The 20,207-nt window shown below is 39.3% G+C and overlaps 1 protein-coding gene across 1 annotated transcript in view; it reads right to left on the reverse strand.

Moving 5' to 3' along the window:
• The window catches only part of COL19A1 (collagen type XIX alpha 1 chain), a 202,260-nt gene that overhangs the window by 88,650 nt on the left and 93,403 nt on the right, over positions 1 to 20,207 (reverse strand). The window contains 2 exon segments of the mRNA XM_068396430.1: positions 10,563 to 10,598; positions 11,290 to 11,343. Coding sequence (XP_068252531.1) covers positions 10,563 to 10,598; positions 11,290 to 11,343 — 90 coding nt within the window.

Consider the following 20,207-nt stretch of genomic DNA (forward strand, 5'->3'; position numbering starts at 1 on the left):
TTTGAGTGTTTTGAATATACCCTCAACTTCTGAGCCTTCCTTCTGAATTCAGTGCAAGGATCTGCCTTTGCAGTCAGAATCACAGACTGTTTCCGAGGCTTTGGGGCTTTAATCTTATATCTGCTTAACATATGATATAATCATAAGGCCTTCAAATAACAGCTCTGTACTTAGAACACTGCCCCCCACCCTTTACTTTATGAGTCACCTTGGAACACAATTTAAAAAAAAATAGTACGAGGAAGCTATCCAATTTCCATTATAGCAACAAGAAATATGAAATGAGTTTCAATATAATCAGCAAAGAGCACTGAACAGTTCTACTTTGTATAATTAAAAAAAAAGTCTTGAATGTAATATTGCATATTCTTACAGGGTATCACAAAATTAAAGAACTTATGTTTAATTTATTTAAGGGCTTGAAATATTAAAATATTAAATTCTTAACCATTTAAATTACTCAGACTCAGGTATTGCTTCAGCTTGAGTTATATCTTTGGTTAAACTCTAAACTCCTTATTTAGAATCAATTGCGCATATTTATTGCCCCAATAAGGGTAAACCGAGGCCCCCTAAGAATCATGTTTTTAAAAAGTGTCCACATTTCCAGAAATGAATTAAAAAGTTCATTTATGATCTCTAATTCCCAAGATAAACTGGAGAAAGTAAGTGGGCATGCCAAAGCTGCTAGCTCATACATCTTCCAGTGATGTTTTAAGTTGATTAGAATGAAATTTGACTTCAATTTTAAATAAAAATAGTCAGTTAAGTGTTTTTCTGAAGCAACAAACTGCCCATCATCTTCTGCAGAGCAGTTATAATGTAACTCATTACAGGCCCAGCCTGTCTTTTTTTCCTTTTTTTTTTTTTTTTGGTAGTGGTGGTTTTTTACTTGTGATAATGTTGTCATCCCCTTTCTAATTCACTGTCTGCTTTTCTTTTGTGGCTGTGGAAATGAGGAGACATGCTCTTTGTGTGTTTAAACAAAATAAAAGATCCTGTAGCGACTATTTCTTTCCTGATAGCCTTCCTCCAAGGCCTTTTTGGAGCTATAGTCCTGTCATTTCTCTGCTTTCAACCACTGAAGCTAGAAAGTACCTCAGACAGTATTTCACTCGAGGATATTTCTCGTTTCACTTTAGTTTATTATGTAAACAAGATAAGGTTTAGGATCTTTTACACAACTGGTGTACACCATTTCCACCTTTTCCCAAAAGTTTATGGAACTAGAATATGCATGACAATGTTGTGTCCAACAAACAAATCACAGTAAGTTAATTACAGTGCAGTTATGTAGCTTATACATGCACAAACCCATAAAGCAGTATGTGAATGTGACCTCTGTAAACCTTCTCTTTTTCCTCAATGTAGTTTGGAAACTTGCACAGAATTCTGTCTGCCCCACTGTTAGCAATATTCACCTTCACAGAGAAATTCTGGGAATTCAGGAAGAGGTGGAGTTTTGTTTTGTAAATATTTCATTTCTCGTGACAACTTTATGCAGGGGAATGAGATGAAAACCAGTAATGTCTGTTTTATGAAGGAGGAAATATTTAGCCTCACATATCTGTACAATAAGGCTCCAAGGGGACAAGAATTACACAAGAATGTAACTGCACAATAATGATAATTAATAGCCAACATTTTTGTCCTAGACCTACTTTTATTCTTTTTCTTCTCCCTACAATATTATTGTCAAGAAAAAGGAACCAGATAAGGAGGTTTATCTTCAAGGAAAGGGAGGAGAGCAGCTTACAATTGGTAACTAGGCAGGGAGGACTACCCTGTACAAGGAGCCACATCCTGACATTGAAACTGAGGTAAAAGTTCACACTAACTTCAGTGGGATCTTCGGTTTAAAAAGTGATAGGACAACATGGGCCATGTTAACTAACACAGCTGTAAAACTGTAATAACTTGGCAATGGTAATGACTTAGCAATGCTATCCCTGTTCAGTATTCACTGAATGAGATCCTGGAAAAACAACTGAAGAAGAGACCTGCAGGAGGAATGAAGAAGAAAACTTCTCAACAGCGAAAACTCTCTAAAGGGACAAATAAAACATCCCCTGTTAAACTGCTATAAAACTTGGCAATGAGTGTAACAGTTTAGCACAGAAAAGAAGTACGTATTTGTAGGAAAGCAGACCAAAGTATCTACTTCAGTCTTATCCCTGTTTAACTTCTGGAGATCTCCCTTTGGAGATCAAAGATCAGATTCTTGACTCCTTCAAATCACGGAAGGCACAGCGGGTAGATAAACCCCACCAAAGAAGTCCACCACTGCAGACAGAAAGGGAAAGCATATATAGTGAACACATACATGTGGCCTCATGGGATATGCCATCGATTGCATTGAAAATGCTTGTGTCAGAAGGCAACCTATTTTACATGTACCATCTCCCCAGGCAAACAACATCCAAAGCTATTAAAATGATTCATTGTGCGCTGATTTTCACCCTGATAGTCTTGCAGTGGCAAGAGGATGGGTACGGCTATGGGCAAAAGGAGGTGCAGGAATAGCACACAAGGCAAAGTGAGATATAAGAACAACGCTATTTCAGTGACATCAGACTGGCAGGAAAATATAATGCATCCTTACAAGTGGCCAAATATGCATGGAATTTTCCTGACTCTATCAGGCCACCTCTGAGGTTGGAAGGTGGTGGCCTTCTAACTACTTCATGGAGAAACAAGCTAAAATAACATATGCAGTCTTTAGGGCTTGTACCTGTCACGAACCAGACAAGTCCACTGGAGTTACGTGCCTCGAAGAGCTTGAGGAACATGAAGTGGAAATGTCTCAAACTTTACAATGTATCTTGGGGAAAAAAAAAGTCAGTAAGCTGTAGACGGGCTCAGGTGCATCTGGAACTTAGAAAATCTATTACAATGAGTGAGGATGGTTATGAAAAGAGATAAAACGTGATACACAGGCAGGCACAAGAGGGTTGTACAAAATCTTGAAAATTAAGTGAAGAGTGGAAACTTGTGAATTCCTTTATAACAGTTAAACCGTAAAGGGAAGTGCTGGAAAGGGAAAGATGCTGGTTGTTAGGCCAGATAAAGAAAAAGCAAGCACGCTATGAAACACAAGCTCACAGATATTGAAATAAAAAGATCATCAAAACTTAGACTAACTTTTAGTCAAGGCAATACAGGAAAACCAGCAGATTTTAAAAATGCTACAGTAGAATAAATGAGCTTTTAAAAGATCTTGCATCTCATTGAAAATATCTGTAGAAATTAACATTTTAATTCTTAACTGTTAATATTTTTAGCAAGTAACATGAGATAAAAGCTAATGAGAATTATTAAACTTGAGATGGCAGAAGAAAAATGTGTTTTTGAAGTGATAGAAAAATCTGCTAACAGTTCATCCAGTTAAGTTGTTTGAAGTTTCATAAGCTATCAGTTTAAAGTGTATTAACTGGCATGTAACTATCAGAAACTGCTTATAACAGAAGGGCTAAAATCCTGTTGTGTGACTATGCAGCTAACAAAAATGTTAAAATGCCTGTTACATCACGACAAGTATCTACAGAGACAAAGCGGAGATGTAGTTTACAAATTTAACAGCTCAAAGTAACTCCTAAGAACACACTCTGAACAAAAGCAAAGCTTTTATCATGATCTCCTGGTGAATTAAAACAAAACAAAACAAAACACACACAAAAAAATCTCAGCTGAAATGGAAGAGTAAAGTTACTTAAAGCTGTTATATTACTTCCTCCGGAAGCTTATAGCCAATGCCAAAAGAGTAAAATATTAGATAGGTAAGTACATTTTTGATATTCTGAAAGTTGCTTCAAAACATAACTGATCGTTTTGAAGCAGAAGGCTAGACAGCTGCCTTATGCCCTCGTAGGTAGTGTTGCTGAAATAGGCTCTGAGCATGGCAGCCTTTCCTTCTCAACACAAATTAGAAATACAATAAAAATGCTAAAAATAATAAGGCAGGTCTAATTAAAGCACAAAAATTATTTCATTATAGACCTTTACAGACTGATTTCTGTGTTGAATACACAAATCACTCTCATCCATTTTTTTCCTCGCTGTGAATTCCAGCAAACACATGCCCTCAATTTTTATGGAATAAATGCTACTAGATAGGGAGAAAGTGCATATAGTTTAGTAAGATGAGTCAAGCAGAGACAGAGACAAAACTTAAGTTAGATATGCAGAAACACCTCGTGGTAATGTAAGAATAGGTCATTTTTTACCATTTGAATATGAGAGCTTTTATAATGATAAAACTTGCTACTTTAAAAAGACAGCTCTAATAAACATTATTTGGCTAAGCAATTTGGAAATAATGTTTATAAATTGAAAGGTATAGCTCTGCTGAAACAAAATCAACAGTAGATTTTTTTTTACAAGAGAATTGGTGAGCAAATCCCACTGCAAGGGCTTGACCTAGTTCTTCAACACACAGTTCTCACTGGGATAAAAAAAAGTCTCCACACTGATGAATTACATACATAAAGATCCCTCTGTTAAAGCCCACGAGTAGAGCAGCACAGAATCACACAAATCATGAGTCAGGTAAAAAGCAACCACCGATTTCCAGATTCTTGACATAACACAACGTGTGATCCTGATAAAGAGCTGCAGCCCGACTGTCTGAGAGTATTCCCCGGTCACCCAAATATGTTGCTCCTAGGACACTCGGTACTGCTGTGGCTGCGCTCATGTAAGAATGCCTCAGCATCCCAGACAGGATGCATCAAGATGCAGTTCAATTAAGTCTTAAATTCATCTACTTGTCTGGAGGTGTTAACAGATAGTTCTACTGTGCAGGTCATGATTGTCACCATGATCCTTCTAACCTATTTTGAGAATATTTTCCTCTTTGACCTGTTTCTACCATATTGTGGGGAAATGAGTAGCTTCCTCTCATGTAAGAATGGGCTATTACCATCAGTAAGCAAAGGACCTGAAATATAAATACCTTCTCTGCAGTCAAGATGGCTACACTGTTGGTTTCCCAGATATCTTCAAGCCAGTTTACTTGCAGTGACTGTTCCACTGCCCTACCTTGAAGCCCAAATAGGAAGGTGAGGAAGAGAGAGATCTTAAAACACAACTGTGATGGTTTCCCCTTCTTGTCCACAGGACTTCCCATCACCACCCACATGGAAACTCACAGAGCCCACAGACACACCCTACTGTCAAAAAATTTTGCTAAAATAGGAAAAATGGCACAGGAAAATCACAGATGGATAATTAATTTCTCATTGTATTACCATTTAGTGAGGGAAATTAGACTATCACTTATTTCAAATACCAGTATCCTCAGCATTTCCAAATATGACCTGGCCTCATTCACATCATAGAATCACAGAATTGTTTTGGATTACATCCTTACTGAAGTAAGTCGAGATGAAAGTTGAAAGATTTATACCCCATGTTTGGTCTGTTATTGCTACTGCAGTAATCATGCTGTTCTGCTTGTGAGTGCAAAGCAGAATATGCCATGATTTTGCTTTTAAATCTGCTGCCAACCCACTTACTTCTGTGGGAAAGGAGACAGCATTTAGTAAAAGTATTTCAGTCTGCCAGAAAGCATGATCAGCTACATTTTCATGATAATTTATTACTGAAGCAAACAGAAAATATGTTCCTCACTGATCTCATTATGCTTTGGATTTGGTCATTCTGTATCTCTCTGGTAACTTAACTTGAAATGTACTTTGCTTCAGAGGCAATCATTTCAAAGGGAAATTGGAAGAGTAGTTTCACATAAGTTCACATTTTATGAACCTACTACTTTTAATAGACATGAGTTTATTTTCTAAGCAATAAAAATATCATTTAAAATCCTGAGGAGTAATTTGAAATTATTTTTTACATTGATGTCTACTATATATAGGACTATTCTAAAATCATTCTTCTAATGAAGGACGTGTAAATCACACTCACGCCAGTTTAGCAGACTGTGGATTTTTGAAAAACAAATTTTCTGTGAGGCTTAGACATCAGTCTTCACTTGTGTCTTCAGTATCAGTACTGCTCCATAAAGAAGATAAAGAACAGACTGAAACTGCTAAAACATCTTCTATTTCACTAAGAGGGTAATCTTAATAGGATCTGCTTCCATATTTAAAAAGCATTTTTTAAAGAAAAGAATACTGGCAAGTTATACTGTGAGAGTTAAAGATCTCTATATCTGATGCAAAACTCCTGAACAGTATTTTCATTAAATTAATACACCTCCAAAGGCTCAAGCAGACAAAATTCAGATTTTTCTTAGAGGGATGTATGTGAAAAGAAGAGATGTAGAATGAAAATATAATTTTCTGTCTGTACTTTCTTTAGTTAACTAGAATCACTCTCCTTTAGTATATATCATTACTTGAAAAGAAAGAGAGGATAATATTAGCTGACATGCTTACTAATGGAGGTGTGTGCCCCCTTCATAAGTAATACAAGTTATTCACGTGACTTATTTTTTCAGTGTGAGACAAGAAAGGAATCACGTGGAAGAGATAAGTAAGCAAAAACTGGCATGTGATTTTTCAGGAAGAATCACCGAAATACTGCTGCCTGCTACAACAGTGAAGATGTCGGCGTACCAAATGCCTCCTCTTCAGAGCTCTGTATAAATGCCAAATAATTACACTATAACTGAAGTATTGCATCAAATGAATTTGTGAGATTCCTAGGCAACATTGCTGAAAGTGAATTTTAGCTTTACACGAATAACTGCTGCAGCTCTGAGGGGAAAGCTGCATAATCTGTTGCTGATGTTTGTTTAGGGAGGGGAGAGTCAAAAGTGATGGCAGAGCTTGCCTGAGCCTGAATCTGCAGCTTCCTCCCTCCGCCGCCTCCGCGCCGCACTCGTGCGCCAGCTTCCTTCGGCTCGATTTAACCAGACCTAGGAGCCAACATTCCAACTATCTGTTTAGTAAGCAAGTCTTGGGGACTTCTGTCTGTGACCGACTTAAGCCTCAGCTTCTGCGTAAACACTTGGTGCCATCTGGATGACTATTTTATAACTCCTGAAAGGGATAGGTTCGCAGGAACATACAGACAGACGCTCGTTTTCCTCAGGAACTAAAAGCAGCGTATTGAGTGTCAAGAGGAATAGTTATCATATATTTTACAAGAGATGGCTGCACTACCTTCCCTCACCTGTCACTCTTCTGACATGGCACGCACAGGCTTAAGCTGGGGATATCAGAGCGGGCGAGCTGTGGAGCCAGCTGTGCTCCTGCAGAAAACAGACCCCGGCTTCTGCCACTAAATTCCGCATTTTGACACAACCTCACAACAGAGCACTACAATCCCTCCTGTTTATTCTCTGAAGGGTCCTTGACTACAGTACAATTTATCAGGGAACTTAGACTTTTAAAAACTAAATACATCCCTGCATAAAGTGAGCATAATTAGGGAGAAAAAAATCAAAACATATTCCCAGCATGCAATATAAGACACTTGAAAAGTACTAAAGAAAAGAGACAGCTAGTACTTACAAAGCAATTCAGAAAGTTAACATAAAAGAGAAATTAAAGACAGCATAAAGAAAGGATGAGAATCAATCATGAGTTTGGACTACTCCCATAAAACTACCACCATAACTAAGGAGAAAAAATACATACATATATCTTGACTTGTGCAGTGTTAACTGACTCCACAGAAACATACAAGAACTTTGCATCCTTACTAAAAGTGCTTAAATATGCACAATATATGTCAAAGTTAGTGATCCGAGCCACTAAAATGTATTTATATGAATGATGCATGAATCAAACAAATATACTTAGAACTACTGAAATTACTAATTTCATAAGGATTCTACATAAAGCCTATAATTTTTTTAACATACTTCATTTTTACAGCTTAGTATATTTTGCGCTATAATGTTGTTTCTTCTTTTCCCTCTAATTCAACATGCAAGAATGATCAAATTGTATTAACAAGACTTCCATACCTGCCTTAAAGAAATGTACAGAATCACATGGGCTGCAATTCTAATCCCATCTCTGTTCACTGCAGAAACATATAGTCAGGCATACACAATTTCTTTCTGAATTCTCTGCTACTGCTGTAAGCAAGAAGTTTTGTTAAGTGTGCATGCTTCAGGATTTCAGCAGAGATCTTCTGTTAACTGACATCAAACAGGATCATTCAGAGCTCTACTTTTTTTTCAGAGCCATGCACTTTCTGAGCTATGAAATTTCCATTTCAAACTCATAAAATCATTTTTGCATCTTAAAAAGCAGTAGTATTATTTCCCCTGTTTTGCAGTTTGGCACATGTTCATTCACCTGATTGGTTGTTACAGATGTTGGGTGTTTATGAATTCTGCCATACATACTGCCTCCAAGTATCCCTCATTCCTTACAGAGACTATAATGGCTATACCTGTCAGCTGAACATTTTTCAAAATACAGCTTTTTCCTCCAAGTACCAATAACTTCATTCTCTTCTGCATTTGTTTCATGCTGGAGGGCAGAGCGCGCTTACTGTGGTTCTGAACAGCAGGGGATTTCCTACACATCAGGGATGCCTGAACCCTTTTAGACACAGGGTCGCTGACACCTTTTAGACATTCACAGGTCTAGCACAGATTAGCTAATCACCGATTAGCACAGACAAATGAAAAAACAAGAGTTTCTACTACTTACTGTTACATGTTTCTGTAGATTACCTACAGACAACTGTCTGCGGACTGAAGGACCACCAATCAGCTGTTTAGGAATGACTGCAGTGAAGCAGTCTCACCCTTTTGCTACCTTCACGCTTCCTGTGCTGAGGACAGGACCATGGTGCAGGTCTGCGTGTGGGGAGAAAGCTTAGGCCCTGCACAACACTGCTGATACTCTAGTTGCTACTGAGACCAGCATATATGGTAGACCTTCTCCAGTTTATTCCACTGGCGTATGATTTCTGTGGAAATACATAGGGATGGAAGAGCTACGCAGGGCAGGAGAGGAAATAATACCATCATTTCCCACCTGTCTCAATATGCAACTGCACTGGGGCAGAAGGTTGGTGACCCAGACCCAATCATCCGGTTTGAGCAAAACAAGTCTCCTTGAATATTCCCTCCCTTCACTGCCCAAACACATTTTTGACTTAGCTGTAACAACGTGTCATTATTTTCACTCCTCTTCTCTCCCTGCCCCCCAGTATAATAATTAATTTTGCATTTTCATAGAAAGAAATAAATCACTTTCACATTAGGAAAAACTAAAAATTACTATAAATGGAGGATAAATTTATGACATTATGCATGTGTCCCAAATGAATGGAACATTTTAAAACTGCTTTAACAGGGTTCGTAACTGAAACACTGATGTCACATTTTGGCTGTAAACAGCATGAATGGTCCTGACATAGTAAGTTCTCATTCAGTGACACATGAACCTTGATATTATCTGACCTACTACTTATTCACAGCAAGATACAACATCTTCCTTTCATGATTATATATCATAAGAGTCACGACCATACAAAAGTCACACAAATAAAACAACTCTGAAGACTGGATTTTCCCCGAGCCACCACCATTCATGTCATTCATCTTCTTTTAGCTCTTGCCAACAGAAATGCATGACTATTTACAGTGGTGGAGAGAGAAAGCCCTCCTGCTGGGCAATATATTCCCACAGTGTTGTAATCCGTCTTCAAACTGCTAAACCAATTCACACTCACTCTTGTCTCTTCACTCAGTCAGCAACCACACAAAAAAATGTTTCAGTATGTCAGTTAGTATCATCCTTCTGAAAACTCGTGTCTGCTTTCCTAAAATTTAAACGTTTCCTTTTAAACAGTGTGAAGACTACCATCAGTGGATGTACCAACGCAGAGACATCTTGTTATGCCTGAATCAACTCAACTGAAACATTTGCACAGCATTTTATAATCAAAGAAATCTAATTCTCTGACAGTCCATTTTATGAAGAGAATCACTTAAGGTACAGAAGGCATAAGCTCAGACAATTTGAAAGCAGCTTCTGATTGGGAATGCACGCTCAGCCCTGTTACCAGTTGGATCTGAGGACAAGGAGCTGTGGCAGCCTTACATCTACCTGGCTGCTGGATGTGTCCCCCATGTCCATAACTTTCTGAAAATAGCATCCTGTGTGTCAAATTTGAACATATTCATGCTACATATATAATACTGTGTTGTACATATGGCATTGCATACATAACTAAGTACTTAATAAAATAACGTGACAATAGAATATTTACAATATCTTAAAAAGCCTAAGTAGTTTTGCAAGATTTTACTGAAAAATGTTTTTCACTAAAAATAACAAGGGAATTCTTTCACTTCAACCAGCCTATGCTATCTATACATAGAATAAAAAAAAACCCATATTCTTGTTATTATTTGGTGGGAAACAAGTGGTTTAAATCCGCTTATTTTCTTTATATTTATAAAATTCCCCTTTCCCTGCTTCACAATTCATATAGAAAATGTAAAGGCATTCTAAAGAGAGAGACTTGGCTCTTAAATTTAATAATGGAAGTATTTATATTGCAAATAAGCTAAAACCTGCATCATTTCTTAATGATTTTCTTTCGTCTGTTTTTGTTTTACGTGTACTTACGCTCAAGGCAGTTGGTCCCGGAGGTCCTGCATCTCCCTAGTTAAAACAGGAGAGTAAATAAATCAGTGATCTCTTTAGTTACACATTTTTAACCTCTAGGCATTTTAGAGGACATGCACCACTGCAGAAGTAAATTCAGTATAATCATCAAACATGCTCTGATTATGAAAATACTCGAGTAAAGCAATATTCTTTTTCAGTAATGGCGTGGATATACACAGTTCACCACAGGTTAAATGGAAAGAAAATGGCAGGCCTCTGCATAAATGAATCACAGCTTAAAAAAAGCAATTCTTCAAAACACATCTGCATATGTTAAATTACAAGCTGCAGCTTCCACGCACAAGGTGGCCACCGAAGTCAGTGTGACAGCGCAGACATGTAAAGAGAACTGACTGTGTAGGAAGTTCACAGGATTAGGTCTCTAAGGTATGAATTGCACTGTGAGACCTTGAGGTTCAGTCCATGGGAGCAAATCAGAGCACCCAGAGAGCAACTGAGAACATCAAATTTAGGCTCCTGCTCTGAATTAGTTTCAAAATTTGTTGTGATAAACAGTACTTGTCTTCCATATTTACAGTTAGCCTGTATTCATATTCTTCAACCCTTAAGCTACACAAACGGCAGCAGTGGGTGTTCGTCACACACAGTTAAGTCAACATGTTCAATATTGAAGAAATATCACACACACTCACGTATACATACAACTTTACAGATAAAAAGGTACCTTTTCTCCTTTAGGACCAGCCACACCAGGACTACCAGGATCACCTTTTAGTCCCTGGGCAAAGAACAAAAAAGCATACTTGTTGTCATCTGTGGAAAGCATTGGACAAAATCCTGCAGTGCTGTGAATTAGCACGTACTAACCAACTAAGCCTTGAAGTATTACCACATTATTAGTATTACTATCTCATAATTCTTTATTTTCATTATTTTGTGAACAGAGAAACATCTATCAAAGATAGCATGGGCCTTCAACACATAATTAAACGTACAAAGCCAAACTATCTACTTGATTGTGCCCCATTATGGCAAGTAGCATGTAGAAATGCAAACTTCCTTTGCAGTCCCAGTAGGTCTGTATCTTGTACCGCTGACAAAGATCACAGAATCACAGAATCAATCAGGTTGAAAGAGACCTCAGGGATCATCGAGTCCAACCGTTGCCCTGACACCACCCTGTCAACTAGATCATGGCACTAAGTGCCATGTCCAGTCTTTTCTTAAACACATCCAGAGATGGTGACTCCACCACCTCCCTGGGCAGCCCATTCCAATGTCTAATAACCCTTTCTGTAAAGAAATTCTTCCTGATGTCCAACTTGAACCTCCCCTGGCGAAGCTTGAGGCTGTGTCCTCTTGTCTTATCGCTAGTTGCCCGGGAGAAGAGGCCAACTTCCACTTCACTACAACCTCCCTTCAGGTAGGTGTAGACTGCAATAAGGTCACCTCGGAGCCTCCTCTTCTCCAGGCTAAACAACCCCAGCTCCCTCAGCCGTTCCTCATAGGTCAGACCCTCCAGACCCTTCACCAGCTTGGTCGCCCTCCTCTGGACTCGCTCCAACACCTCAACATCTTTCTTGAAGTGCGGGGCCCAGAACTGACCACAGTACTCAAGATGCGGCCTCATCAGTGCCGAGTACAGAGGGACGATCACTTCCCTAGACCGGCTCGCTACACTATTCCTAATAGAGGCCAGGATGCCATTGGCCTTCTTGGCCACCTGGGCACACTGCTGCCTCATGTTTAGCCGGCTGTCGATCAGCACCCCCAGGTCTCTTTCCACCGGGCCGCTTTCTACCCACTCTTCCCCCAGCCTGTAGAGCTGCATGGGGTTGTTGTGGCCGAAGTGTAAGACCCGGCACTTGTTCTTGTTGAATCTCATGCCGTTGGTCTCAGCCCATCTATCTAACCTGTCCAAATCCCTCTGTAGGGCCTTCCTACCCTCCAGCAGATCGACACTCCCACCCAGCTTGGTGTCATCTGCAAATTTGCTGAGGGTGCACTCAATCCCTATGTCTAGATCATCTATAAAGATATTGAACAGCACCGACCCCAGAACTGAGCCCTGGGGAACACCGCTAGTGACCGGCCGCCAGTTGGACTTTGCCCCATTCACCACCCTCTCTGGGCTCGGCCATCCAGCCAGTTTTTAACCCATTTAAGAGTCCACCCATCCAAGCCCCGGGCAGTCAGTTTGTCTAGGAGGATGCTGTGGGAGACAGTGTCGAATGCCTTACTGAAGTCTAGATAGACTACATCCACAGCCCTGCCCTCATCTACTAAGAGGGTCACTTTGTCATAGAAGGAGACCAGGTTGGTCGAGCAGGACCTGCCTTTCATGAATCCATGTTGGCTGGCCCCGATGCCCCGATTGTCCTGCATGTGCTGTGTAATGGCACTCATGATGATCTGTTCCATCACCTTGCCTGGCACCGAGGTCAGGTTGACAGGCCTATAGTTCCCTGGATCGTCCTTCCGACCCTTCTTGTAGATGGGCGTTACGTTTGCTAATTTCCAGTCAGCTGGAACTTCTCCAGTTAACCAGGACTGCCGGTAGATAATCGAGAGTGGTTTGGCAAGTTCATTTGCCAGTTCTTTCATTACTCTGGGGTGAATCCCATCCGGGCCCATAGCCTTGTGGGTGTCCAACTGGCACAGCAGGTCACTAACCGTCTCCTCCTGGATCATGGGAGGTTCACACAGCCCTCGTCCCTAACTTCAGGCTCTGGGGGTCGAGTCTCCTGAGGACAACCGGTCTTGACATTAATGACATTAAAGATAAAATAGAATACTAGAGAAAGCACTAGTACGTACACTTGACCTCTGCTAAAATTGGGAAAGAGGCAGAGGTGGACAGAGCGCTGTGGATTCTATGTTTCAAGTAGCAATACTGAACTGGTGAGCTGCAGCAGGGTACAGCTCATTGCTGCTGCACATCCTCCAATACTCCGATCTTCACTAGTGTTTGAAAAGGCAATTAGAGAAATAATCCAGTCCTTCATACTTCCCTCCTTAGTTCTGCCTTCAGCTGGAGAAGCAGATAATACTGCCTACTCTTACAAATTATATACGCAGCAATTTCACAATTGTAGAATCATAGAATATTTTGGGTTGGAAGGGACCTTTAAACGTCTAGTCCAACTCCCCTGCAGTAAGCAGGGCCATCTTCAACTAGATCAGGTTGCTCAGAGCCCCGTCCAACCTGACCTTGGGATGGGGCATCCACAACTTCTACGGGCAACCTGTTCCAGTCTTCCATCATCCTCATCGTAAAAAATTTGCTCTTTATATCTAGTCTGAATCTACTCTCTACAATATCTACAATACAGCTCTTCCACTAAGACGTCTCACCAGTAGCACCCCAAAAGAAGTCTTTAGCACCCAGCACATAATCTTTGTTTGTCTTCTCCTTGCTGCAAAGCACATGGAAAAACAAGAGGTTTTGAAATATGCTCAGCAAATTCAAGCCATTCTGCAGTGAGGAATGAACTTAATTCTGATGCTGGACCAACCTACTAGGAACTCCTTTTTTTTTAAGCCAAGAGATTTGTCTTGTGCCTTCCCTCTGATCACTGCTTTAGAGGCATGTGACAGGAGAGCATGTACATTGTAAGTCAGAGACAGCTCTACTCGTTCAAAGAGACAGGTTCAAAGATTTTACTTAGAAAACAAATGGCGGTGATATAGGCAATACAAGGACCGAATCATTATGAGATATTCCACAAGTAGGCCACCATCGTTATTACTGTGGAGGTTAAATAGGCTGAGAGCAGAAAAGATTCCTCTACATCTGAAGTAGGGTTTACTAACTTAAGTTCTTCTCAGCCCCCTTTTTTGCCCTTGCAAACTCTCTTCCTCAGTTTGCAATAATTGGAAAGATAGAGACAACTGGCATGACAATGATAAGTAACATCTGTGCCTTGGTGGGTACAGAAACATTAAATCAGTGAGTGTTCTAAATACTGCATATTTGTGCAACTTCACTTCCTGCTAAAATTACATTAATTCACCATCTGGAAGGAACATAATTTAGAACTATATGAGCATTTAAGTACCCACTTTGGATTAAATTTGTGGTTGTTGTAAATACCCCTGATTTAGCTTTGATTTGTCCTTTATTAAGCTTGCCAAATATGTAATAGTTAAATCGGAAGTAGTTTTGCTGTTTGAACTTAAAAAATGTAATAGGCAGATGGATTAAAAAACCAAGCCAAAAAATTGCTTTCTTTTTACAATCTGCATATTTATGACATAGTTTTAATATCGTCTCCATTTACTACGTTTTACTTTTCACCTCCTTCTGAAAGAGTGCATAAAACACAACCACTCCATATTCCAAAAAGCTATTTTAGAGATATTTCAGGTATGCAAACTGTATGGATCTGATTCAAAAACAGTATTAGCAAATCTGCAGTGGAACAATAAGTTTGAGTTTAAGAATTAGCTCTTAGGCTATATATTTACAGAAGAGAAAAGATAAAAAAAATCTGCAACTCACAGAAGGCGATAGATCTATGTGTGTCTCTACTGAATAGAAAAGACAGTTGCAGATACTGAAGATACTGAACCCAAGCCATGCGCTGTCAAACTATGAACCTAATTTTTTCCTAATTGGTGTGTTTAAAGCTTTTAGTAGTGTTCCTGCAGTGCACCTTGGTGAGGTATGCAGTTTGACAGCTACTGCAGAGATGATGACCACAGAGGTTCACCTCACATAAAGAGGACAAGGGGAAACTAAATATTTGGCAACAAGCCTTATAGTGTTTGAAGCACGATTTTTGAGTACCCAGGAAGGTTTTTATATAAAGTATTTTTTTTAAAAATAATTAAATTAGCTTTCAGGAAGAAAAAGAAAAGAAAAAAGAAAAAGAAAAGCATCAGAAAAAAAAATAATGCTTAAAAGGTTATGCCATTAGAAGTATTTCTTATTCTTCTACACATTATATATCTTTTAAAAATATTATTATCTTAATAAGTTCCAGACATAGTGAATGCTTGCAAAAAATACATCTGGTACTGCATCATGCCTATTCTTCCCTACAGCCTCCCTTTTAAAGCTGCTGAGAGGTTTAGCTGTTGCTGACTGTCTCTGAAATGACATGCATAGTAAGAATTCCTGTGCTAAGTCAAATCTGTAGCCCCTTGTAGCACAGTACAGTACAGTATCCTGTCTCTGGCAGAGACCAGAACAGGATGCTTCAGTAAAAAGGATGTGGTTATCTAAACAGATATAATTTGGATGATCTTAGATTAGGCTTTGAATTAGAAAAGCTCATTTTCTCAATATTTTAGGAGAACAAGGTCAGTTTTGAAAACAACAAACTAATTCCTATTGATCTAAGGAGTCTGTTACCAGATTTGCCAGAAATTCAAGAACTAGGTAAAAATTCCAGCAGCTCTCATAACAGAGAGTAAACAAATTATTGAATTCTATCCCGATTTAATTCTAGCTTTTTTGGAGAAATATAACAATATATATTTGTGAGTTCACAAACAGTCTTGAACTGGTACCTTTTTCTCCTTTGAAAGGACTACAGCTTGGTCTTTTTACAGGTCAGAATAAACTTACATTGAGGCTCCTCTGTGGATGCCAAAATATAAAGTAAGCGTTAGGATACACATGCAGAAGGCCAACACAGTGCTAACAAGATAATAACATGAAAAATGGCAGAAATGAGAAATGTTATATATATATAACAAGACAGGTATTACTGTAACACAATTGCTGACCAAGGGAGAAATCACTGGAACAAGTATATCACAAATACCGATAAGGGTGTAAAGTCAGCAAAATTGGGGCCAGCAGGGGAAAGATTAAACTAGAGGCAGGCTTTTTACTTGGGAGGGGATGACAATGGTATTTCTTCTGCTGGAAGGATTTTAAAAGGGAAGTTACCATATTGGTTGACATTATTTTTGACAAATCTTTAACCACTCTTTTCTCTCATATTAGTTTACTGGAGTCTTAGCCAGCCTACAAAACCAACTGGATTAGAAGAAAACAATTAAAAAACAGTAACTGTGCTTTAAAACTCTAAAAAGGACCACAGTTTTACAAATTCTTCAAAGGACGGGATTTTATTAATGGTGTCCCAACACTACTGGCATAAAAGGCGATAGTTTTTCTATTTGAATTTTGCTTTTAAGCCAGCAACAATCTCATACAATGTTTGCTGTGCTCTGGAGTTCCACAGTGAAGAAAATGCAACTATACTTAGTGATGTGATAAATATGTTTCTTACCAAGTCTGAGAATATTTTATTCATTCAAAAGAAGTGCCAGGTATAACCAGAAACAGAAAAACAAACAGTTTTTCACTTCCTTTTGTTTCAGTCATTCTTAAGAACAGAACAGTCAAAGATTTTGTGAGAAAAGGGAAACGAACAACATTTTCCCCTAAGCCAATTCTTTTGGGTCAACATGATGATCTGCAAACCGGTACTACTACCATCATTAGCACAAATGACAGAAGATGAAGAGAATGCAGGATTCATAGCTTGCTGCTTGTGCCTGTAGTGCCTGAGGAACTACCCTACGAAGGAATCCTAGCCCATAGGAGTATTGTCTATCCCACTGTCACAGTTTAAGCTGGGCCAGCTATGAAACTGGTGGCAGATGCTCTCTATTAACCCTCCTCCCCCTCTCCAGAAGGGGAAGGGAAAGAGAAAAGGGAGAGAGACTTATGGGTTGGAAAGTTACAACAGTTTTAATGAATTATAATAATGAAAAAGCGTATAATAATAATGGAAATAATTAAATATATACAAATATATACAAAACCAAGATCGAGCTCCCCCGATGTCAGTCACATCACCCCTGGCACTGCAGGGCAGGCTCGGGGAAGGTTCAGACTGGGCCCAGCAACGGACGGGAAATGGATTCAGGGATACACAGATCAGGATCAGGGGCAGCAGGAAAAGAGAGTCCTCTTCAGATGCTGGCCATAGCAGAAAGAGAGCAAGACCCTTGTGATCCCCCCGCTTTATACTGAGAATGACGTGTATGGGATGGAATATCTTCGTTGGTCAGTTTTGGGTCACCTGCCTGACTGCTCCTCCCTAGAGGTGCAACTCTCCTGCAGCTCTTCACGTGTAATTAGTGAGGAATTTAGCAGTGACCTTGGTTTCTCCAGGAATAAGTACAGCAAGAGCCTTTCTGCATAACATCCCTACCGGTGCCTCAGTGATAACTACAGACTTTGAGTGTTATCAGTTCTGGAAGCAGACACTGTCTGCAAAACATGCAGTTAGTTTCAGAAAGTGCAGTTACTTAGAAGAAATCTAGCTGAAAGTAAAAATCACTGGCAGGAAAATTGGTCTGTTTTAAGTCAAACCAGAACACCCACTCATCAAACAACAGCAACAACTTGAACCAAGTACATGCCTTCTGTGAGCGCTCCCATACAACCTACAGGGGTTAGATCAAAAGGGAATTGTGTGTTGATGCTTGCACAGGATGGGGAAAGCATCCTGTAATTTAAAGGAGTTTGCTTCTGTAAATTAGATTTTCTTGCAGAATAGTCTGTTGCTTTTAATCTTGACACTGTGATGTTGAGCTGGGTTTAAAAGCCACACAAAGGATTTAGAAGGGTTTAATGAGCAGCCACCTCTCCGGCTGAGATCAAGTAGCTGGCAATCCCTGTGATAAAAACTCTCAGCCCAAAGAAGGGATTTGAATGACAGGCCAATGAGGTTTGAGGACAATTTTCAGCAGTAGACTGACAATGAGCTGATCTAGGAGCAAAGGCAGAAGCCTCAAGAAAGTGAGGGTAAGGAGAGAAAGCTTACTGGGAAACTCTTACAGAGCTGCCAGAGTTTCTAAGGCTTATGCTGCCTGGCAGCAGACAACTGGTCAGACAACCCCCTTGTCAAGGGTTTCTGTATGGACTGGAGACCAGAGGGACCAGGCACATCAAGAGCCAAGATCTTGTTTAATGTCTTCTTGAAGACAAACTACTAAGATGAAGAGATAGATATCAGCCACAATGCAAACCTCACCAGTAGTGTTAGAAGACAAGGCCCACAGACTTTTCTCAGTTGCCATCAGTTACTTACCCACAGCTGGGAAATATTTGAGAAGTACATTAACCTTTCACCCTGAGACAAAATGTTTACCATAAATTTGACACGAATTTGATCAGAGAAGTCTGAAAAGGAGTATCAAAATAACTGAATTGTTAGCTTTGCACAAAATTATCAATAAGAAAACTTTCTAGAGTTCAGGAACGTTAGGAGATTTGTTATGTTAAGTGTTGCCTCCAAGTAAAACATGCTTTTTATGCCCTAATGCTCTACTTGATGAATTTTGACTTAACATGTTCTAGCACGTTCACCAAGGCCTGAGAAAACTGTATCATACACTGAAAATTTTCTCAGAGAGAAAGAGCAGAAGCCAGTGCTTATACGTCACCACAGAAAAGAGACGAAACAGGTAAAATGTACCAGCAGCTGACAATAGGTGCTCTTCCCACTGAAAAAAATGCAGAGATCAGCTGGACCCCAACCAGAGGACTTCAGCAACTCCTGCAGCAGCCAAGTCTTGCTCACTGGAAATGCACCTATTTATGCAACATGCACTACACTGCATGCATGTGGCAAATAAAAATGCAGTAAGATTGGCATAATCTTTTGAGGAGAACAGGGTTTTCACTCTAAAAGATATCTGTTTGGAAAAACATCATTCATTATTTACAGTTCCTTGGTCTGCATTAGAGTAATCTGGTTCAATCTCACATCAGGTTAAAATCTCCTAGAACAACACATATTATCTAAAGTACTGGAAATACGGTAAACAATCCAACACACTAACCAGCAATGTGCAACCAAATTATTATAGATGAAATCAACAATCTCTACCGAGTAATAAAACTTGGAAATACTCTAATGAGTAAGACAACAGAACTACACGTTCTCCACAGAACCGCCTTAAAATCTAAATTAAAACAACAGCTTCAGAGTCAGCTGTACAACACCAAGCTGCATACGCTGGGATAACTTTCCTAATTTAGCAAAGCATTTTCAAAGCTCCAAACAATATACTATTTTCAGCTTGTGTCTCATGTACTTTGAATATTACCATTGCTCTTTTCTCGTTAACGTCATTCAAAAGCTTCAAATTTCTACACTACTAGAATTTTCTGGATCCTGAGCAACGCCTACTATCTCCTTATCCTTTGTTCCTAACAGAATCCTCAAACTCTAGATATAATTAAATGTTGTTTCCAACTTCATACTTTCAAGCAATAGGATTCTTCCCTTCCTATTCAAATATTTCCTTACAATGCTAATACTAAGAGTGTTAAAGATTAGAGAGACAGGCCATGAGGGTGTGAAGGTAAACAACAGTTACTATCATATCAAGACACTGGATCCCTTTAAAAATGTTAATATTTCTGTTCACCTTTTCCCACAAGCATAAAAATAAAAAGGTCCAATATGTTTTCTGTCTTTCCATTGAAAACCTGGGGTTTTTTCATTGCTCATTGAACTTCACAGGCCCATTCTTTGACATCAGGTATGTAAAGAATAACAATATTTTATGTAGTAAAGTTTTTAAAAGTCACTTAGGGTATGACCTTTCCCAGCAGGAGAAAAAAAATAAAAGGTGAACCATCTGGTTTAATGCTGTGGAGATTATACA

The sequence above is a fragment of the Nyctibius grandis genome, chromosome 1, assembly GCF_013368605.1.
Source record: "Nyctibius grandis isolate bNycGra1 chromosome 1, bNycGra1.pri, whole genome shotgun sequence".
In the NCBI taxonomy this organism is placed as follows: Eukaryota; Metazoa; Chordata; class Aves; order Nyctibiiformes; family Nyctibiidae; genus Nyctibius; species Nyctibius grandis.